The sequence below is a fragment of the Chelonus insularis genome, unplaced genomic scaffold, assembly GCF_013357705.1.
Source record: "Chelonus insularis isolate UGA/USDA-ARS -01 unplaced genomic scaffold, ASM1335770v1 contig_70_pilon, whole genome shotgun sequence".
Classification (NCBI taxonomy): Eukaryota; Metazoa; Arthropoda; class Insecta; order Hymenoptera; family Braconidae; genus Chelonus; species Chelonus insularis.
Window position 1 is genome coordinate 483,548 of NW_023276716.1, and position 24,262 is coordinate 507,809.

The 24,262-nt window shown below is 28.7% G+C and overlaps 2 protein-coding genes across 6 annotated transcripts in view; one reads left to right on the forward strand and one right to left on the reverse strand.

Annotated features, from left to right (window-relative positions):
- The first annotated feature begins 46 nt into the window (after positions 1-46).
- Positions 47-9,458, forward strand: LOC118070999 (sperm flagellar protein 2-like). The gene is made up of 6 exons (XM_035089929.1): positions 47-3,447; positions 3,529-4,970; positions 5,039-5,371; positions 5,595-5,876; positions 6,347-6,656; positions 9,322-9,458. The coding sequence occupies exons 1-4, from the start codon at positions 99-101 to the stop codon at positions 5,862-5,864; spliced, it is 5,394 nt and encodes a 1,797-aa protein (XP_034945820.1). The 5' UTR covers positions 47-98; the 3' UTR covers positions 5,865-5,876; positions 6,347-6,656; positions 9,322-9,458.
- Positions 8,115-24,262, reverse strand: part of LOC118070890 (beta-1,4-N-acetylgalactosaminyltransferase bre-4-like) — a 63,280-nt gene continuing 47,132 nt past the window's right edge. For 3 of the 5 annotated variants that reach the window (XM_035089754.1, XM_035089753.1, XM_035089752.1), the window contains one exon: positions 21,932-22,086. Coding sequence is in view for 2 of the 5 variants with exons in the window: in XM_035089756.1 (XP_034945647.1) it covers positions 8,381-8,522; positions 8,602-8,820; positions 9,376-9,559; positions 12,031-12,267; positions 12,691-12,941; positions 21,765-21,919 (1,188 nt within the window). In the remaining 3 variants the exon portion in view is untranslated. Of the gene's footprint in view, positions 8,523-8,601; positions 8,821-9,375; positions 9,560-12,030; positions 12,268-12,690; positions 12,942-21,764; positions 22,087-24,262 lie in introns of those variants that run through there. The other 2 variants (XM_035089756.1, XM_035089755.1) reach the window with 1 other exon arrangement.

Sequence of the window (24,262 nt, forward strand, 5' to 3'; positions counted from 1 at the left end):
TTAAAAAATATACCAAAATTTTCATTAGTTTTCGAAAAATGGCGGATCTGTGATTGATGATTTAAACATCAAGAAATGAAGAAAAAGAAAAAGCAAACATGGCAGAAATTATACGAACATGGCTCAGATCAAGACTTGGTGTTATTATAGACCTAACACCGACAGTTTTTGGTCATTATTGTAGGGATGGAACATTTCTTGCAAAGCTTTTACACAGCTACGACATTATCAGTGACAGTCAACTAAATACAATAATACCAACATCAGATCCAGCATTGGCTCGTGTAAATTTACGTCATTTACGAGTTTGGTTAAAATTTATTGGAATAACATGCGATGACAAGACTATTCGAGATATTTCTAATGGTAAAGGTACGGCTTCTTTACGGCTGTTCTATAAAGTCTTTTTATGTTTGGAAAACAAAGATAGGCTACATTTTATTACTCTTGAGAAGGAACGAGAAAAATATATACCAACTTCTACTAAATTTGATGTTAAAGTTGTTTCTGAGGATACTTCTTTAGATGAGTTACCAAAACATCCACTTTCTAGTTTACTCGAAGATAATGAAAATAATTTGGAGTGGTACAAAAAGAAGTTTCAACGAATTACTGATGATTTCAGACGAGAACGTGAATCTTTTCGTGAATCTCAGAAATCTAAAGTATCATTACAGCTGTCATCATCAACAAAATTTGATTCCGCTCTGAATAAAGAAATTGCAAAAAATAGAGAGCTAGAGGAACTTGATTCTTTTGCAAAGAAACACAAAGTAACATCTAGACAACCAAAATTTACGAAAAGTGACCAATCGAAAAAAGATGCTAATGACTTTCATCTTCAAAAAGATTCTGATGTTACGAAAGAATTCATGAATATTTTAAAGAGAAAAAAACAACAAGCGATAGAAATATATAATTTTAAGAGTCAAATGCAAAACATGTTACTTTCTCAAGTGTGGGAAAAAATGGAGAATGATCAGGAAAAAGAATTTGATAAAATCATAGCACAAAAAGTTTTGCGTCAATCTCAGTATGAAAAACAAATGATCCGTAAATTATGTGATATTCGGAATGAAAAAAGGAGATTAGCAGCTAATCGGCAGTTGGTTGATGAATTGATGCAAAAAACTCGCGAGAATCATATCAACATGATTCAAGAAAGTGAACGACAAATTGAATTATGGGAAAATGAAGAGATTGATGATGAATGTCGTAGACGAAATGAACTTCATCAGCGAATTAAAAAAGAAAAACTAAAAATTCTTCGGGAGAAACATTGTCAAATTACAAACAGCATAATAAATGATATTGTCAATATTGCTATTATAGCGGTAGAAGTTAAACACAGTAATGATGGCATCCTTCCTGAATACATGTGGAATGATTGGAAATGTTTATTCGTGCATAATATACCGATAATTGAACCTTTAGAGAATAAATCTTTCAACGGTATCGAAGAATGTGTAGAGGAAATTGTAGCTAATAATCCTTCTAAAGATAATATTTTAAGTGAAAAAGATTTCGAAGATTATCATCACTTGAAACCACCGTGGAATGAATTTATTCCTGAACTTGATCAAGAAAGTGAAGAGTTTCTATACTTGGGAATTATTGTTTTAGGATATATTATTCATAAAGTATTTAATTCAACTCTTTTGCATTCTTCAATGTCTTTAAAACAAAAGCTTCCAGATGTTAAAGTACGAGCTGTAGTTCTTGGAATTCCTGATCCATCTTTTTACCCGCAAATTCAAGGATTATTAAAACACAAAAAGATTAAATTAGTGCTGGCTGCTGATGCGATTAATTATTGCTTACTAAAATACAAAGCAGAAATGAAGAATTATGAACATATTGAACTGGATATTGAAGTAAATAAATCTCGAAAAAATTCCCAACAATCGGTTGTTACTAACAAATCAAATAGTTCATCAAAACAGACAACTAATAATAATAATAAAAAATCTAAGAAAACCAAAACTAGTAGTATTGATTCAGAGGCTCACGGTAAAAACGTTATAGACAAACAAATTCAAACTCCAAAAAATATTCCTTATGATGATATGGATCCTGTATTAAGTAACACTGCATATATTGGGAAATCAATCCATGAATTTTTTGTGACTGGTAAACCTATTTCAGACGAATTAACAGCACAGTCAATTTTCGAATACTTGAAGAGTTTAAAAGATATTCGAGGTTGGGTATTACTTAACTATCCTAATACGTATGAACAAATGGTGTGCTTTGAACGCATATTATCTGGAAATAATTTACCAGACCTATGGGAGTCAATTCAATCTAACGACCTCAGTTGTGAAGATGATATTCTTAAAATAAGTACTCATTCTTTCAGAGATACTTTTCAATCTCAGCACAGAGAATCAATAAAGTCTTTAAGAGATTCAAAACTTATACCGAATCCTTTAAATGAAATAAATAGCCTATTAGCAACTTCTCATTTAACTGCATTCATTCGAATGCTTCCGAAACCAAAGAAAGTTGATGTTCATCCTGAAGAATTATTTGAAATACGTCCTGAAGACTCGACTATTTTAGATGAATTTTATAAAGACCAAGGATTGGCCTCTGTAGTTTATTATTCACATTGTGATTTTTCTACCATTAAAAGAGTTGCAAGACTTATTATAGGAGAAACTTCTTTACCCAGAAAATCTTCTACAGAATTATTCGGTCAAGTATCAAAGGATGTAGATCATGTTGAAGGAAGAAGCCAATTAAATAATGAGCAAAGTTTTAAATCGGCTTCTAAAGAATTCAAGGTAGAAAATCGTAAACCAAAGCCAGGAGAACCTGATTGGTCTTGGGTAGATTTGCCTGTGCCTCAAAAAATTTCTAAAGCTCTAACATTAATGTGGCAAAACTTGGAGGATATTTATATTGATGGATTAAAAGATGTTTTTCTTCAAAGAAGATCTACTTTTTTAGCGATTATACCTTATAAAGAATTTGTTCGTCAAAAAATGGTCAAGCTTTTAAGTGAACCCGATGGAAAACAAGCACTTCTTAAAAATTTTCAGAAGGCTTTTAATGAAATTCCTGAAGAAGCAAGAGATGATGATGAAATGAAGAATGAACTACATTATAAAGTGTCTCAATTTCAAACAGAATTATGGAATATTTGTAATGTGAAAAGACGAGAAGCTCAAGAAGAACGTAAAAGCATTATTCTTAATCATTGGACAGCAGTTCATGTAATCGATTTAATAAATATTTACTTAACAATAATTCAATTTGAAATGGATCGTTTCATAGATACTCTTAAGTTGATTCAAACTTATTATTTATCAATGCTTCAGCGTCCACTTCAAGATGAAAAGTTTTTGAAAATCCGGTTGAACAAACTAACTTCCGATTCTGATAATTCTGTTAAAGTAGAAGGAAATTTATCTTCTCAAGTATCTCTAGAAGATGAAAATAAAAGTAAGAATTCTAAACTTAAAAATTTTCTAGTGTTTGATGTAAAAGAAAATGATATCAAAAATGAAATTTCTAAAATGTTAGTGAATCTTGTAGAAGTTTCAGATAACTTTCGACAGCTGTGTTGTTATAAGATTATTGAATCAACCACCGAGTTTGTTGATTCTATCATTAAAAATATGCTCCATTTTATAACTATTAGCTTTCAAAGTAAAGAAAAACCTTCGTCATCAAGACGCTCATCTGATCGTAAAGGAAAAAGAAAATCATCAAAAAAAATATCAATATCATCTAGTTCGAAAGAAGAAATTAATGTAATAAATGAACGATTTGAAGATGTATTTATTGAATGGAAATATGCAGCAATGTATGAAATAAATAGAATTCAAATGAGAGTTAAAATTTTAGAGGCTTCTGTTGAATCAGATATAGATTATCTTTTACGAAATATGCAACATACTTTCATTTCTGTACATGAAATGATTAATAAAAAGTATGAAAAAGAAATGAAAGATATTGATAATGTCGTAAATATTTTTTGTTTAGCAATAGAAAAAGAAAAATCGATTAAAGGAACAATGACATTCAGTACTGATGATCTAAATATTTCTGAGTATATTTCAATAGATTCTAGAAGCGAGTCAGCTTCTCTATCTATAAAGGAACAAATTGACGATTTAAAATTTTCACCTGAACAGTTAGGACGTCTTAAGGGTATTTTTCAACATGTTGCACCATCTGGGTTACTCGCAGAGCGTTCATTTATCTATATTCTTCAAGATCTAATAGTGTGTGGTAACTGTGATCAAACTGCTTCACTACCTCTTTCTTGGTACAAACTTACATCTCAAGATGTTGTAGAAATGGTTGATAAACTTTTCAATAATGACGGGTATATTGATTGGCGTGAATTTATTATTTCACTCATTGATATTGCTATGCCTGATCAAGATGAACTTCTAGACGCTCGTGAAGCTTTTCAAGCGAAAGATCCAAAGTTTACAGAACTTATTTTCAAACAAGACTTCCTCTTAACTCCATTGTGGTTTTTAAAATCTACAGACTTTCCGTTGATTAGATCTTCACTTCACAATGACTTCGATGTAGATGAAGAAGAACAGCTGGAAGAAGAATTAGGTATAAAAATAAACAAGAAAATGGTTAAATCGATTATTAAATTAGAAAAATATCAAAGGAATTCGTTATCAAAAGTTTCATCCAAAGAAAAAATTAATCCAGAGCATGAAAAACTGCAAAAAGAAGAGATGATGAAATTAAGTTTAATTAAACAACTTCTTTCTGAACTTTTTCTCGTTAATTATTGTACTATTAATTACATGGCAATGTTATTGGCATTTTGTAAACATGAAAATCCTAGTTATGGTCTAGGTAATGCTATCAGTTTAACACTAGGAAAAAAAATTTGTCTTGATTTTAATCAAGGTGAAAAATATGTGAATGGACTCTTGGAAGAAAAAAGACTAGAAAGTAATTTAAAATTGCTTTTGCGTCAAGAAATATTTGAAGTAAGTTAATTATTTTCTTTGTTTAAATATGATAGAAGATAATAATGTAATTGTGAATATTATTATAGTTTTGTCATGGACTCATAGAAATGGTCATTGATGAAATAATGGACAATTATGAACTGACACTTGTGGAAATTTTGAGTACCTCTAATGTTGATAGTGATGTAAGAAAAAAAAAGCAAATTGTGATTGGAAATCTCGATTCGTCAAGAGAATCTAGTGATCCTGTAAACCAGTTGATTGAAAAATCTCCATTATCTGACAGTAATGAAACAAATGATAAAATTTGCAATAATTTATCAGATATCAATAAATCATCGCTGATAGCCATAACAAATAATGAAAAATCTATTAGTACGCGAGAAATAGTTTATTGGATACCAACTAAAGTGTTTGAGGTAAATTTATATCAATATTAATATTGAAATATTATTAATTTGTTAAATTATTTATGTTTTAATGAAAAACATTTATACTTTTATCATTTATTTTTCAATATAAAATACAGAATAAAATATTTAAATAATTAATCCACTCGACGTATGCGTCAACATGAGGAAAACTGACACTCACTCAGTTTTTTGCAGGCGATTATCTCCTTTGGTATTTTTTATATTTCAGTCGGTTTTATTAAGCATGACCACACTCAATATGAATCAAAATGGTGAATTTCATATAGCAACACCATTGAATGAATATTTTCAATCAATTTACCGAGAAATTCGATGTAGAGAGATTGAAGAAAAATTGGACATCGTACTAGTTCACCGGCTACTCCATTATCCAAAAATTGTCCAAATGCTTCAATTGACTAACCAATTTACTTGTAAAAATACAGTCAACGTAGTCGCAGATTTGTTAAATAAGCATGAACAAATCACTCATGATTAGATTATATTCGTAGTAAGTATATGGAAAGATAATTTACCAAGATTATTGATATTTTTAAGAAAAATCAATATCCAATTTCAGACAATATTTTTGGAGCTTGACATTATAATCTATTGTAATCAATACTCAGTGATAATAATGGTATTTTTATTTAATATTTTGTTTTAAAAGATAGTAAATATTTATTCTAAGTTCTCTATTTATTATAAAATAAACAATCAAAAATTAGTCATATTCTATTAAAAATAATATGCATTTACAAAAATTTAAGGATAAATAATATGATGTGTTAAACAGTAGATAAATATTTTATAATGTTGAAAATTAGTTATTAGATTAAATCAATGTTAAGTTCAATAAGTAATTATTTTTCTGTACTAAACTGTTTGAAATTTTATGTTTATTATCAACTTTGATCTTCATAATCAAATAATATTCTATAAATATAATTATAATCTTTCATATTTTCTGTTTAATCTTAGAAAGTTTAGTCTCGCTGGATGTAATGTTCGTCAAAGTCTTCATATAGAAGAATTAATTGATGAACGAACCTGCTTCTAACTTCAATTGAATATCCTTATTGAATTGGCTCAAGAAATGTTTGTTCATTAGCTGAAGAGTCAAGAAGAAAGATAATTGGTTCTTCCCTTAGGATTCAATGTTTATTAGTTCCATACACTACAGTTTTATCAGTATGTAAGGAAGTTTTGCAACTATAGTAATTTATCGAATTTGATATACATCGATAATAAACAGCCGAAGCTGAAGAAGAGTCGATAGGAAAATCATAATGTAAGTACTTTGATTTTTATACTTAACGAGATTTATTATTAAATCATAAGGTAATCGTTTGAAGATTTTTTGGAATTTTCTGGTACAATTTTCATTATTAGTTTAATTTTTAAAGCTGCAAATGTGAATTGAAGTTGATTATCAGTACTATAATTTTTAATCTTTAGGTAATGGTATAATAGTTTCAATTATTCTTGAGAGTATATCATACTAGCAAATATTTCATAAATACTTAGCGATTATCTAGTGCCTTAATATTGTTTAGTATCACTATCTGTCTTCACTGATGGATAGTAATTTTTGATTCGCTGACTTCACGAGAAATAGTTTCTTCATTATGGAAGACGACCATTACGTTAGAAATGAAAAAGTTGAATCTACATTTCTAGAAAATGATTTTTCGTTAAAAAAATAGGTTAAAATTTGATTGAAATGCTTACAATAATTGAGTATAAAATGTAAAACAAATAACAATTCATTTCTCGTGTGACAACTTTTGCTCTCATAACTTTGCAATCCTTAATCTAGTCTTATTTACGTAATAATCATTAATAATATAATACAATGAGCACGAAGTAAAATAGCAATTATTTTCACAATAATTTATAACTTTTCCCCAGTTTTCATCATTTATGATATCAAGAATCGTGAATGAGTTATCAATTTCACAGCCCTCAACTCGCTAGTTGATGTTTTAAGTATCTTTATGTGGTACAATGAAATTAAGTGAGATTATGTAAATAAGAGTACTTATCAAGATATCCATAATATGCAACCTATTAAATTTCATTTCTATTTTTTTTATCTAATCAAGTCGCTATGTTGAATTTTTCATGTCAATTCATATTTGCATGCTACTGTATTCTGTTAGATTTCGGTATCATCAACTAGACAGTATAATAAAGAAGGTTTTTTTCATGGAATAATTGAAGTATCCTCGTGACTTTCAGCCATAAAGCATGCAATCGAGCCTTGAAACAAATTACAGAATAAACATTGATATCTTTACAAACAAATAGTATGATTGTAAAAAAATAAGCCTGACTTTACAGTCATTTACATTGTGGAATTAAAACTTTTCTACCTCAGAACATATTTTATTACATAATTCTAGTTTCTTCATCAATTTGTTTTTCTCCAAATACTTATTCTAAAATTATTCATGCACCAAGTCTTTTTATTTAAATGCTCACATTGTCTACCACTCATAAACTGTCAAATCACGCATTCTAATTGAAGTGAAAAAATTGTATGATTCTATAAAATAACTTCAAGACAACCAGTGGACTATGTAACTCATTTAGTGCAAACATGTATCGCTCAACGATAGTACAAACAAAACAATATTACTTAATAATTAACTTACAATTTTATATCATTGGTAATTGGAATTGAATTATTTTATAGAATGAATTAAATTATGACCGTTATTTTTACGAATTTTAAAACATTGCTCCAATTATTATTATTATTGTTTATTTTTTGGCACGTTTTAAAATTCATTTTATTTAAATATCTATTATTAAACGCGTTACTTTAAAGGGACAATAAAAAAATATGGGATCTCAAACGACAACGTGACCTAATGACAACTTTTACTTCCACTTTCATTCATTTTTCATTTTTTTTAAGTCTTGTCTTTTTTCATTATACTTCAGTATTATAGTTTATTGATTTGTTGAAAGTTTTTTTAATGTAAAACTTCAACCAAACCAAGGTAGTCATCAGCTTGCAGATTGAGGTGGGCTTAATTTAACTAAGAGCCAAGTGTAGAGTTTTGGTTTTTTCTTATCAACCAGCTCATATCTTAAATTCGATAATCCATCTGTTGCAAATCTTTTCTTTCCTGATTTTAGATATTCGTACCTAAAAAATTATTATAGTTATTTTTAAGATGTTGATAAAATAGTTGATGTAACACATTGAAATTATGATTGAATATTACCTCTTAGGATTAGCTTTTTCTTTTTCATGAGACAGCATCTTGTATCGTGCGATAGGGAATGGATAACGTGAAATATGGAAACCTTTAGCTTTTATACGGTTCGCCATATCGTCGTCTTCTGCACCCCAACCCCAAAATAAATTACTAAAGCCATTAACATCACGAAATTGAGCCTTTGTCATAGCAGAAACTCCTCCAAATAAGTCAGCGTAAGGAAGTCTAAAATTGAACATTTTTATTAATTAAAAAAAGATTTGTGTTGTATCATAAACAAAAATTTAAACCTACACATAGATGCTTAGAAGGAATATCTTTGATCATGATTTTTTACTTTATATAATCTTATTAGAAACTTAACAACTTTGATGAAAGTTGTAACTCAAGAAAAGCTTTTTGTATTAAAATATTAATTGCTCCATTATAAAGTAAATTCACATTAAGTCTTGATTAAATTTTTGTTCAAAGGTAATTTATTACTAACTTTATTAAAATAATAAGACACAAGCAGTGCACACGGCAACGTATGCCAACATAAAATTTACATCTAAAAAGAAAATTTGCTATTTAAAAAAAGGGAAAATATGTGTTGCTTTATCGATAAAAATTTCTTGTAGCATTAAAAATACTCAAAATTTATTTTTCTATACTAATACGTTATGAAATATAAAGTATTCTTTATAATTAATAGCAAACTTTTTAATAATAGTGTTTTTGTTTCAGTGTATGCATCACATGATTTGATTGGATCGTTAATTAATATAATTATTTACAAACTTGTAATTGAACTTATCCACTGCCACCGACATGTGCCGAGGTTGCTCAGGACAGGTATAAAGGTTTCGATCGTCTTGTGGCAAAAGGTCAACGTCGTGGAAAATGAAACAGTCAAAATCCCTCTCTTTGAGAGCCTCGACATATCCAACATTCATTAGCATAGCACGATTGAACTTCGAATTGCCTAAAACAGAATCGTGTTTAAAATTTTTTACAGTTTGTTCATAGGATATTCATCGCTCATGCATATAAACATTATTTGTAAGGGCAAGTTAAAGAGAACAAGTCAAGAGAGGTAGAAAGGGAGAATAAGGATAGGAGCAAGGATGCAAATATATCCATTGCAAATGTAAACATCGTGTAGCTTGAAGTCAAGTTTAAAATATTGCAGACTAACGTATTCATTTTGACCTCGTAGTGTAGACCTCGAGTATCAAAGTGAATATCGGTCACGAGAAAAGCTTCATAGCTTTCTCTGTCTTATACTACGACGAATTTTGCTTCGGCCAAAGACGCAAAAGCTTTCAGCATAGAATCTTGAGTGGTTTGGTTCTCTTCTACTTGAGTTATTAACCTTGTTTGTTTCAGGTCTTTTAGCAATGTCATTTAACCTTCTACCTCATTGTTCATTAATTAAATATGATTTATTTTATAGTTGATAAAATTCAATATATTCATTATTTATTCAGATAAATGACTCATTTATTTTTCATTAACGTAGATAATTTTAATCTCTGATAATAAAATTTATTGCCACATTTTACTAATTTTCTTACTAGATTTTGTTTTTTTTTTATTCCTTTCTTTAATTCTCTGAATTTTCACCCATGGTTGAAAACAATTCAAGCATTCAGAGCGGATTTGCTTTTTTAAAAGAATTTCTGTTATTTTTCAATGACTTTTGTCATAGCTCTCAAATTTTTTGCTTTACTACAGTTTTTTTTAATCAAAATTCTTTGATATTCAGAAGATAAAAAAAAGGCTATTGAATTTTCTTTCGAAATTTTTAGAAAAAATTTCCAACCAATTAATAAAACAAAGCTTGATAGCTTTCAATAAATATTAATACTTTTATATATTATTATTCATTAATATAATCATCTGTCTTCATTGATTTTAATTGAATGGTTATAGTGTAATGAAATATATTTTACCAGTAAATTAATGCTTTCATTCGACTAACATCAGATATTATATGAAATACTGTCTGAATATCATATAGAAATGACTAAAAAGATAGGAATTTGAGAATATTTCATATAAATCTGGAATCTGGACTTTTTTAGATATTTTTCTTTTTTATTGCAATATTCTAGATATAAGCGGCTTTTGAACTATCTCTTGAAGGTTGTAGGTTCGGAAAATTCTCAATAAATCAATAAAAAAAATGATACTAAACTCTCCGATAAAACAAGAGCTGTGATTACCTAGATATTGCAAAAGATATTGGCTTCTTTTTGAATTAATATAAAAGTGATGATTGTATGTAAGTTTATCAATAGTCATTGTTTCTAGAACTTGTAGTTGATTTTATGTTGAATGTTATAATAACAATAAGTGATAAAGATTACGTACATAGTCATTTATATTTGAATTTTTATCTCCAAGTCTATCAACCATGTGCTAATACATTTTTCCACTTCCTTAAAGTTAATTGGTTTATAAAATACTCAATTTTCTTTGCTTTTTGCTTCTTTTTTTTTTACCTGACTCACTCAACTCTCCCATGAGTGAGCACGAAATCGAAGTTGTTGCGGTTCAATAACCAAAGACTCGATCTTCAAAACATGAATGCTAATCTTTCTGATGATAAGTCAAGTGGATAAGAAAACCACATAATGTAGAAAAATCTGTTTCTTTCTTCAGCTTAGGTATCTTTTATATATTATTAAAAAATAACTTTCAATAATAATGATGTAAAATAAAATTAGAAAATAGTTGATATTTAATTTTGAATACCTTGGTTTAGCAACTAGTTTTAAGAGTAATCAATTCGACAATAAACAAATATCCAAGAAAATTCCAATGGATTTGTTTTTTTTTCCTTTTGTATCATTGTTGATAATGGAAGAATATAATGTACATAATATTACTTAAGCTCTGAACTAATTATCTTTTAATGAGTTGCGCTTTATCAAGCACATAAATATAACTTTAATCATTTTCGGGCTTCAATTTGACATTAATGAATTTTCGGTAATTATCAAACTTGTCGAACATGCAAAGTTATCAACAATGTCATGTTTTTAGAAAATTTTTTATATTATTTGTGGTTTATTGGTAACTTTATCTGGTTCATATGATAACCAATATTGTAGAATATTCGTGCAATAATTCAATAAACTTTCATCAGTTAAATGGTTAATTTAGTTATCCTATCAATATTCCAATGTTTTATTTATAAATCTTGTTAATGAATTTCAAATAGAATGATAAATAATCTATACAATGTTCTGAATTTGTTAATTAATTAAAAACAAAAGCTAGATAAAAATTATAAAAATAGAAGTTTGAAGCAAAGTTAAAATGATGGATGAAAAAAATTAATTTTAATTTTGCATTTTAAATTGAGTAAAAAATTAAATGGGAATTTCATAAATTGATACTCAAAGGTTAATGTAGTTGAGATGACATTTGATTCAAGTAAATTAATACCTTCCTGTTCAACGACGAATATTTGATAATCAATTTGCTGTCTTAGGAGTATTGGATGAATGTGGTAAAGCAATGTCTGGAGATGTTGAGCTCGATCCCGGAAGGGAATTATTATCGCAACTCTGTACCTCGGTATGCAATCTAATGGACATCCCCTGCCGCCTGATTTAACTTCGGTAAATGTCTTCTCTATCACCGACAGTTCTGGTGGGTTTAATAATACTTCCAGGGGACCAACTGTAACATAACCATTAGTTAGTTTACGATCTTCTTATTTCATTCAAATTTTGATGAGGTCATTTACACAGATAATTATATAATAATCCTTTCATTAATTGAATGAAGTTATGTCTTTGATGTATTTCAATAAAGAAAATATGTGATCTTTATTGGAACAGAAATTTGAGCAATGTTTTAATTAATTCATTATGATCACGAGCAAGTAATTTTATTTATAATTAAATGTTGATCCAAGTTGACAGTACTAGTAATTGAACTCTGTTTTCAATTATCATTCTCTTTAATTGCTGACTCTAGCGATGAAACTATGTTCACTAATTAGTGTGATTTAAAATAATGGTTTTCTCAAGTAAGAATTTCATTAAGAAAATAATCCTATTTCTCTAGTGTAGAATTTTTTTCCCATAACCATTAACTTACCAAGATTTGGTGGAATGAGAGGGCATTCAGGAAGGACTGAAGAGTCGGTAACATTTGCTCCATTAGATATTATACTACGAGTTGGAGTAGTTTCAGATCTGGAGACATTAGTGATATCTTCAAGAAGTGCTGCAGACTGCATAGTTGTTTTTGTAGAGTTTGAGACGTTTTCAGCTGAATAAGTTGGTGCTGTAGCCAGTCCGTAGATTATTAACCCACGAGGATGACCTCTGTACGGATGTTCAGCATATCTAAAAGTAAACCATGTTCTTTTATTTCCTCTTTGACTAATTATGGTTCAAGGAAGTTAAAGTTAGATAATCTTCACAGCTGAAGAAATTTCTTGGCAACGATATGATTATGCATTGATCGGTGTAAAATATGTTTGAGCACGTTAGTGCACTGAGAATAAATAGTAGTTATCACAGTTAATATTTTTTCTTAAAGATAAAATGAGTATTTTTAAATATTATTTATTGATCATTAACATTGATTATTTCAATAATTATAATAATTATTATAATTATTATAATAATTCTTTATGATTAAAATTTTTCTGCATAAAAAATTAAAAATAAATTAAAATATCTTCTAAATAATTAAATTATAATTGAAACGAAATAATATATGTGAAATTAATTATTTCAATCTATCAAATATTTTACATGTAATAACTCATTAACGATACGTTGAGTGATAGAAATAGGTTTGCAGAAACTAATCAAGCAATATTCGATAATTACAGCATGAGATTTAAGATGGTATTGGATTTAGCAATTCACTATTTATTCGATTAAATAGTTCAAGAAATTGCCATTCCAACTTCAAGACTAATGAACGTTTATTTGTCTTTATTTCTATTTCAGATTAATTACAGATTTTAAATCTCAATTAACTTGGTTTAATATTTTAAATTTTCTCAGCGTCAACTATTCAAAAAAAAAAAAAAAACTAATTAAAAATGAAATGTCATTAATGATTTGCCCTGATTAGAAGATTATTCAAGCTTCAACTACGTCGGCTAGACCTGATAGTCTAGCTAATTTTGCGGCAACACGTCCGGTCGACTTGTTATTATGGCACGCTACCAACTGCCCGTAAAACCACACGCACGTGTGCTGTACAAACACCATCAGTGCAATGTTCAGTCTTAGTGCATTCAATTGGCTAGCTATCGAGTGTATGACTGGATATCTCAGGGACATATCGACTCATATCAGCTATAATCGCTTATCAGGTACACAGAGAGAAAAAAAGAGGTTCATGTTCATTCTCTGAGATGGAATGAAATGTTGGAAATAATAGTCATAATAAAAAAATTTTTAATCTAAATATTTATGAATATCAATCTGTTCTCGATAAAATATTCGTCATCATCAAAGCATACAATCAACTTTAAACTAAGATTAAAGGATGACTATCAACGATACATGCTCTGATAGCTTTTATATTTGCAAATATACTCGCTTTATTTAGTTCTTAAATTTCCAATTTAGAATATTATAATCATGATTATAATTACATGAACGTAATTGCTATAGCTATAGAATATTCTTTTCCAAGTGAAATAAAAGTTTTATTGCAAAAATAGCAGACGCTGGAACCAATTTTTCATTTATATAAGTCAATAGTCACTAAATATAAAAATTATAGCTATTTTAAAATTTACATTGATTCTCATGATTAAGGTTAAAGATGAACTCTGGCTAAAAACTTTATATATTGATTAATAATTCAATAAAGTTCTGAACTTCTCTTAGAAAAACTAAATTATAATGGACCATTTTGAGGTAATGATTAAATTTTGAAGTTATTTAAAACTAATTTAGTAAATTATAAAGTACTTTCAATCGTACATTGTTACAGATGCAACAGCAAAAAGCATTTGATTTTTTCCTATATAATTAAATTATTTTTGAAAATTGAATTCTATCGAATAAAACTTTTGATTATTTTTCGTTTTCTTTTTATTGGTAAATTTTTCATCACAAAACTTTTTTGATCATAGTTTTTGATCGATTACCTTCAATATCAACTTTCTAACAACTTTTAATCATTTTACAATACGAGAGCACATGTTTGAAATTATTTCTGATTACTTCTTGTTAACGATGATTGCAGAAATTTTTTTTGGAATCAAGCAATATATAAGGTTCATTAGGATTCATAGATGCTTTATGATATAGTGAACTAAAGAATTTTTTAACAAGTAATTATCTTTATAAGTATAACTAGTTTATGCTGATCCTTTGAATTGCCTAGAGGGTTTGATAACTTCGTAGAGACAGAGAAGCCAAGTAGGATTGTAACAGAGGGTTAAAGTTACCACTAAGTCTGACGTTATTGGTTCTCTCACGAGAATGCCTTAAGGTATCTCAACGCATCTTAGATTACAGATTTACTTTTCCTTTGAGAGTTATATATGTTGAATTTATTCACTGGATAACTTGAAAATTTCATTCCTTATATTTATACGGGTATGTTTATCATTTTTATTTGTTTGTTTTCAACTTGGTTTCCATCATTATTATTTTTCCACTGGAAAAAATGTTTCTAACTTGGTACATTTTATTTGACTCATGGGAAATTAGTATTTATTTATTTCAGAAAAATACAACTACTCACTCATTTTCCCTAGTTTCATCTGTTATAATAGCATTAAAAATTTATTTTAATTCAAATTGAATTAATACTCGATGGATTTAAATTATATCAACAGCTAAACAAGCCACTTTAATTGCTTCATGTTCATATATTGTGAAATTACTTGGTAATATAAACTCTTTGACAAACAAAGTTGTTAATAGTACTTGATATACAATATGGAAAGTTCGAATAACAGAGCAAATTTATAATACAACTTTTTTAAATTTTATTATCCATTACAGTGATATAAAAGTTGTCAATCTATAAACTGATTTTCTTTCAGGCTTCATTGTAACTAAAATACTTTAACATAGCTATTAATTAAAACAAAGAATAGTAAAAATCCACCAACATTATTAATTTTCCTTCAATTAGAATTATTTTAATTTAATGATATTGATTGTAACTCTAAAGTTGATCAAATACCACATTCTGGTCCGCATTGTATAGAACATGAATTTGATAATATGGATTGTGCTTTTGACTTCTGGTTTATCAGCTAGCAATATCAACTCCTGCTGGAGTGTATGATAACATCTCGCATGACTCAATGTGTATCCCACAAATAGCAATATTTTGTCTGATCTCCATAGTCTGAATCAGACGTATTCTGTTATACATTCATTAATTCTAAACAGAAGCTTTTAGAAATCTCATGACATAGAGTTAACATAAAAAGTAATTATCAACATATCTCTTGATGATATCACTTTTTAAGGGATATAGCGAATGTGATGTGATGAGTAGTATCAAGATTACTATTTTCATTTCGTGTTAATTTCGTTCTATCTGCTGATGTGTCTGTTGCTATAATTCAAAATTCTATATTTATATTTAATATTACTTTTTATCATTGTAGATTATTTTAACGAGTGTTGAGTCATTTTATTCGATTCAACTCGGTATTTAACATTAAATAAACAATTCAATCTTATGAGCAAACATGAGATTTATTGTCCCATGGTGTTCCTCAATTGTTGACTAACGAATAGATGTAATTTTCGCATGAATCATTGTAGGTCATGTTAATTGCAAGTGTTAACACAGATCATAGTCATAAATTAGATGTCAAGTAATCAAGTTACAGACGATTCAGCCTGAGTATCAGAATCATGTTTAATTTGATTTATTCTTTTAATTCACAATCTATTTTTATTCTTGTGTCTCTAAAACAATGATCTGATTTGGCTAAATAATTGGACTATAATACAAATGCACTTGAAAACTAAACAAAATTGTTTTAATAGCTGAGATGAAAATTCTTCTTATCTTTTTAATTTTTATTTGCTTTATTTTTTTCTCAAATAAATAATAAAGAAGCTTTCATCAGATGAAGATAATAATGATAATTCAAACATCAAATAAATTATAAAACAAAAGTAAATATTGAAATTTTACTTAATTAGGTATTTTAGATTTTTACTGCTTTTCGTTATTTTATTGTTAAAAAAATCTGTAGCAAAATAGCTTACGTGTATGTAATATATAGTTATGGAACCTATGTAGCACTCCAGAGTGGCATTGCTTAACATGTAAATTTGACCATTTTTCTGTAAGTAGGACTTTAGAATCAATTTTGACTCTGTTATTTTGTGTCATAAAAATGTAAGGACTACAATTATTCTCAATACCTACAAATTAAATTTTTTACGAATTCGTTTTATAAGTGTTTTCACTCAGTTATTAGTTTATTCTTGTCTTAAAACCAACTGAATATACATAAAGAATAGAAAACTGATAAACTAGGAATTCATAAAGAATTGTAATAGATAAAATAATGCAGATTTAGATATATTGAGGAAATACATCAGTTCTTTTTCACACCAATTGCATGAATAATTCTTTAGCTCTTCCCACCTTACTTTTTCCACCGTAAAAATCTTTTAAGATGAAAAATAGAACGTATGCATCTTGAAAGTACTTTATATATTAGCCTGAGGCAAACGTGAGGAAGGTAAATGTATACAATATAGGCGTTGGAAATTGATGTCTTTGAAGCTACTTTCAGGAAACGCCCAACAGAGCAGTCTTGGATAATCTTGACGTCTTGATATAGCAATGAAAATTTAGAAATTTCCTCAAAAATATTTCAATATTTTTTTTCCAATTGTTAAATTTGATACAAAATAACTAGGGCACACATGTTTTGTAAATATTCTGCTGATGTTTATTGAAAAACTTTTAGCAAACCAAAACAAGAATGGGAAGTCATACATACTTGACAAGAATATCTAATTTCTTTCATCGTGTAAGAGAATAAATTTGAAAGTTATAATAGGATTTTCAAAGCAGGTTAAATATGTAATTTAAAAGTAAACAAAGAGAATATCATCATATCTTCAAGAACACAAGTCTTGACTGTTTTACTAGAACATGCATGCAAGCCGTCAAACAAACAAGGAATAGCTGAGGTACAAGTTCTGCTGACTCGTAGGGAAGCAACTGCACACGACCAAGTCGGGTAAACAGTTGGTGGACTGATAACTTGGTAAGGTCGAGCTATATCGTGTCTAGCTGATCCGGAAAACGGCAGTTTGCGGTATTGGAGAGAGAAAGAGAAAGATAAAGCTCGACAGCTGATATCCAGATATCTCTCATTAAGGAACCACTGCATATGGATGTATTTGTTAAGTCAAATTCATACACTCATCTATTTGCTTTAATATATTAGCTATCTCCACTTCAACTTCTATGTATGGCTACACTGCAATTGTTCAAGCAATCTGTTTGATTAGCTCCACAGTTTATTATCTAGTTAATTAAGCTTTTATTTATTTTTATTTTCAGACAGATATTAATTGTATTGAGTTGTTTTATTCCTAGCTTGATAAATATTTGGAATACGGAAAAGTAAAATAGAAATTCAATAATAATGTTTAAAAGCAAAAAATTTCAGTCCAATTCAAATATTAAATAAAGTTGGTATTGATCTTTTTTTATTCTTCTCTCACTACTTTATGAGAAATAATTTTTTATTTCAATTCAACATTTCCTATGAGTTTAGAATGAACTTTTTTCTGATATTTAAATGTAGTATTTAAAAACTTACTCCAAAATGCTTTTTGGAGTTTGGAATATTTTATAATATGAGATACTTCAAAATAATTTCTAGCATATTACATATCATTTATTTTTAGCAGAATCACACTTCTTCAGAAATCACTTAGATTTTCGTTTTGTTTTTTGCAACGATTCCCCAATATTGAGTTTCTATATATTTGAAAGCCTTCAGCAGCAGAGGTATTTCAATTCGATGTCTTTATAGGTTGAAGTACCAATTCAATTTGCTTTCTTCAATAGACACATTGACGTCACTAGATCACTACTTTGTTTAATAAACAAATTGGAGTATTTTCTCTTAGTGATGAATCTCAGAATCAATTTTATAGCCTTATTCTTAGTAAGGTCATAATTAGTAAAGTCTTCAATGTTCATTATATTATGAAAGCTTATCTTAATCAAAGCCAGCTTTCATCAACATTGGATAAATAATTAATAATTAATCATAATTTTATTGATTAACTGAATGTTTCGACAATACCAACTGGATAGGATTAGCCGTTTTCCAATAATGCGGTTCAACCTTTAACCCTCGCCCACTCTCAAGAGGGCGGGTAACGTCACAGGTTACGCCTCCCCCAAGAGGATATTGTCGCCAGCACACACACCAGCCGCGATAACTAATGACATTCTGTCTCTAGAGACTTGCGCCATTTCAAACTATAAAGTGTATAGTCCCATTAATTTTTTCCACAAGAATTACCCGTGACTATTTTAATTTCTTTTTCAATTTTTATCGAACGTTAACACGTAGTTGTTGTTTTTTCCCTCCTTTCTCTGTCTCTCTTTATAGATAGACTCAATTTATCGTTGTCTACGAGGAATGAAAAACAGAAGAGTCGATGTTCTGGTAAGCATGCTGGACATCTAGCGAAGCTGTAATAGAATTTCGTATAATTGGATCACGCGGATCGATGCCTTCTTCCGGTATGGTGAACAACAATGCGCAAGCTCGCGTTGTCTACTCTGATACACATATAGATATGTATTATATATACATAACACTTTCTTTTTTCATCATTCTCACGTTTGAAGAAAGTTTCCCTGATAACGTAGATGTTTGCTGAATTTCAAGTATATGCGATAATAATATAACGAGATTGGAGGAAAAATCAGTATGTTTTAGGGAGCTTATCGCGTCTGACAACGATAGGATTTTACTACTACATGTGCACTTGTTGAAAAAATAAATGATAAGTTTGATTTTTTATCATCCTTACTTACATGTGTTTCTCAAAACTGTTTTATGGATAGTTATTTTATTGTTTTACGTATAAATATGTAGTAAATTCTTTATCTATTCTAGTGTGGTAAAAGCTTTGAAAGACTTTTCAGGTTTTTCCATTTCCTTTCTAGCAAAAATGGAGGCAATAAAGAATAAAGAGAAGTGGTATAAAAAACATAACCGTAACTGAAGTTTAAAAGACTCGAATAAAAACTAGTTTTTTTTACTTAAGTATTGAACATGACTTTTTTTTTATAAAATAGCACTTTTTGAAATTTGCTGTTATGCTGATTTCTTTTGGATGTTAACGGTACTTTATAATTTTATGACACTAAAGGCATGTTTTGCAAATTAATTATGCTAATCTAAGTACGAAAAAGGTGTAAAACTTTATAAACAATAGTCAGTTATTCTCTTTTTATTTTAATGACTTGTAATTATTGTAATTTTTTTTTACGTTCAACAGATTCTTCTATTGCGTACTATTTATATTATGACTCATAAAATAATTTTTTTCGAGTTACATAATGAAATTTTTTCACGTTTTCTTGTTACATTAGCCTTGAATCTTATTTTCTAGAACAAAAAAAGTTTAACAGCTGATAATTTTGAATTAAATCAATGAATTTAATATTTCGTATTCAATTCATATCCATTAAATATTATCATTAAGATTTAGTGGAAAGTTTGATAGAGTTCACAAAGTAATGAAAGACCATCAATTAGAAAGCGAACAAATTACTGAAATTATCAGAGAATAAAAATTAAAATGCATTGAAATATTTTTTGATCTTTAAATTATAGTATAAGATCATAATATTGTAATACCAGTGCTCTCCAGTGGTCTGGGTGAAACCCGAAAGGTCTATACAACTAATTTCCCAACAGAAAGAATGATAAGACCTAGCTAGTTTTCTATTTTTTCCAGTTCTTCGATTCTGACAAAAAAATGGCTGGAACAATTTTTCTAAAAACCTAATCAGTTCTAAGTTGCGTCATTATGCATTAAATACAATTGGCCCCACGTCGATATCATTTTTTGTTCTCGAGATAATCAAGGCAAAAAATAATTCCGAACGCACGTACAAAAATACGCACATACTGGAAAACTGTCGTCTTTAACTCTGGAGGCCTTGAAACGTGGAGATATGTCAAAATTCGGGATTCGCAAAATCGGACCCATTACGATAACTTCCCACTGGGAAGTTAATAATATAATTGTAATATTTAATCGTTAAATAATTATTATATTAATGTCTCAATTATTTACAAAAAAAAAGAAATTTTTTTTTAATACAAACTGATTTTTACGTGTAATCATCTGTTACTTTTTTATCTTTACAATCTTTCTATTGGTGTATTTACCCAAGTTGACTTCAATTATATTGTTTGCAATGACTCAATGAATATTTCGTCAATACGAAAAAATGTAACTTGAGAAACAAGTATAGAAATGTTGTTTATTTAAGGTAGTGATCTCTCGAGAGCTCGTAACAAAATTTATTGTGCCCAAGCCAAATAGAACCAATTATATATGTAAAAAAATATCCAAATTTTAATGAAATTATATTCAAAAATTATTTATAATATGATATAATTAATATTCAATAATATCTAAGAAGTATTATTAATAATTTTTCTTCTACAATTTGAAACAATTCTTAGTATGGACCTGTACCAATACATCGACATTACTTATACGTATGTACCACCACATTACTATTCTTCCATTTGTTGTCGGAAAATTTATTTTAATAATTTTTCGTTCAATAGCTGAACGTCAAAATTTTATAAAATTTCACTGAAGCATTAATTAAATATTCGTTGATTTTCTGAATTTTTTAAATGTAATCGCAAATTTCATTTTGGAATATTTATTGAAAAACTACAACAGTTTACCTTCTACCATTAGACTGCATGGTAAAATCGCAATCTTTAATTGCAAATATCTTCATTTCTAGACGTCAGATCTTTTTTGTTCAAAAGAAAAAAATGTTCATTTCTTGTTATTCTATAAATATAATGCGGTTTAAAAAAATTGTAAGTAATTGCTCTCGCGGTATAACTACCTTAAACAAAAAGTGTATAGTTTTTTTAGTAAAAATGTGATGTGAAAATGAAATAATTTGTGATATATACAAACCTCGAAGCATTTATAGTGAACATAGTTTCAATGGAGCGACTATCGAGTACACCGCTGAGTAGGTACTGGAGTGCGATAAGTGCAAGAACGACGCAGGCGAGCGCCTTATAAAGGTGGGCTCGATGCCACAGTGCCACGGGTGCAGCCACAGACATCGCACCCGGTAAGACACCATAACTTCCTCCTATCGGTGGAAGTGAAGCCTCCTTGCCCGACTTAATGTCGTGGCCAAGGGCCCCAATCCTTGTTGAATGAGCTTTAATGTCAATTTTTTATCCCCACTCGTGTACGAATTCATCACCAGTTGGTCTTCATTCAGTCACTGAAATAGAAAAAAGAAAACTGATAAGACTTTTTGATCTTTTTTTTTTTGTTCTGGAGTAATGAAGATAATCGTTCTTTAGAGGAAGATATGAAATTATTATTCGCAATAAAAAATCAGCCAACCACTTGAACTAATTGAGTTTAAAAGCTTTCGTATATTTTTAGAAGCAATTTTGAGAATTAATATTAAATCCAATCGATATTCAGAGCTGATCGAATAATTGGAAAAGTTTTTTTTCAGGATAAGTAGATTTTGGTTGCTTATTTTTGAAGAAGTTCGGTAGAATAGTTTAATTTATTCTTTTTCAATAAAATAATACAAGAAGAAATAATATTGAAATTCAAGAAAAATATCAATGATTATAAATTAAAACAAAAAGTAAAAAATAATAAGTTATAATTTTTTAATTAATCAGTTCAATTAAGAGGTTTAAATAATTTTTATTTGCAATTTTGTTGTTTATTTTGAAATAATGACCAAACTAAAATTATTTTTAGGAAAAGAAATATTTTTGTTGAAACTTTATAATTATCTAAAAATATAAACTACATTTATTCTATTAAGAAAAAAAACAAAAGATTTTATTCACCACAAAAACAATAACCGAGTTCAAAACTTTTTTTCAAACTTCTCTTAATTTTCTGCTTGAAAAAAAAATTAATTACTTTGATTGTTGGTGAGAAAAATTTAACTTTTCAAAGTATTTAATTAATTATTTAATTACATTACTTTAAATTTGTCATGTCCTAATGAATAATTAACGTAATTATATTTTTATTTTTTTATAATAAAAATATATTTGCAATGTAAGTGAAAAAAGCGTAACAAATAGGATTAATTGAGAAATTCTGTAGTAGGCCAAGGACTTGAAAATATCAGTATTCGCTTTTACTTCTGAGCTAGGAAACATAAAGGAAACGAGTGATAAGGAGTGAAAGGGATATCATAAAATCAAAGAACATGATGAAAATTTTAAATGGAATTTCACGAATGTGATAATTAGCAAATGAGTTATAAGAATTAGAGAGGATTATGAAAATGAGATGGTGATGTCTACGCTTTCTTTGTAGTTGAACATCTCTTTTATAAGAATGTCTGATTATAATCTTTTTCATGGAGAAATCTTCATTAATTACGTCGAGAACAGTTGTGGTTTTAAGAATAATCTTGTTATTTGCCATTGTAATAATCTCACTATCCATTATATAAGTAGATGAGTTTACTTGCTCAGAAGAGTTTAGATAAACTGTCTAATTACAACATGAGATACATTTATTTTTAACACACTTACTGCAGTATATACTGAAATAAATACAGGTAATCGGATTTTTCTCCCACTTTAAAAGTACTATGTTGGTGAAATTCCTTACAGAAGCTTAGTTTAATTTAAATCAATAGGAAACACGTGATAAAATCTAAGATAAAAAAAATAGAGCAGGGGAGATTGTCGTATTTTCCGGGGCAAAATGAGTTACTTTAACAAAAATAGCTTTTATTTCTTTAAAATTAAATATAAAACTCAGTTTTTCCTAACAAATGATTTATTGCAAATTGAAAAGAATAGCCAGACAGTTTAATAATGGCTCTTATTTTGACCTGATTTTCTAAAATAATTAGAAACCATTCGAAAATGTACTTCTAAAAAATACTTGTCGACTTGTGAAAAATGAATGAGATGTTTTGTGAGCTTAAGAAAAGTATATCTTTTACAACAGAATAAAAGTAAATACAAGAGTATTATTTTCTTGATGTCGGTGGAGGTTAGTACATTGTCCCGAAGTTTCGAAATAGATTTTCTCCACTGACATGAGACTGCAGTAAAGTTAAGCTGAGCAAAAGACGAGCTTTTGGTCATGCATGTCGCATATAACCCTGGGGTAAAGGTAAGGAAAAGGCTTTAGAAGTTTCTCTCGACATTATATTTCGGACCGAAGGGATTTTACTGTCATGAGAGGGAAAATCTGATCCGCGCTTTTCCCTGACAGTAGGGACACACTACGTTTTCTGCTTGGTTTATATCATCTACTCAGGACTAACGACACAAACGCTACATGGATTTACGGACCACTGAAAATCGTTAAACATATCAAACGACAGAATGCGGGAAAGAGAAACGGTTTGTCCATCGATTAAATGCGTATGCGTCGTGCTCTAGTGAATGTCCAGCATCTAC

Coding starts and splice junctions, on each gene's coding strand:
- LOC118070999 (XM_035089929.1), top strand. CDS start 99: ATGGCAGAAATTATACGAACATGGCTCAGATCAAGACTTGGTGTTATT. Junction 3,448..3,528: donor TCTAGAAGATGAAAATAAAA/GTAAGAATTCTA, acceptor CTAAAATGTTAG/TGAATCTTGTAGAAGTTTCA. Junction 5,372..5,594: donor TACCAACTAAAGTGTTTGAG/GTAAATTTATAT, acceptor TTTATATTTCAG/TCGGTTTTATTAAGCATGAC.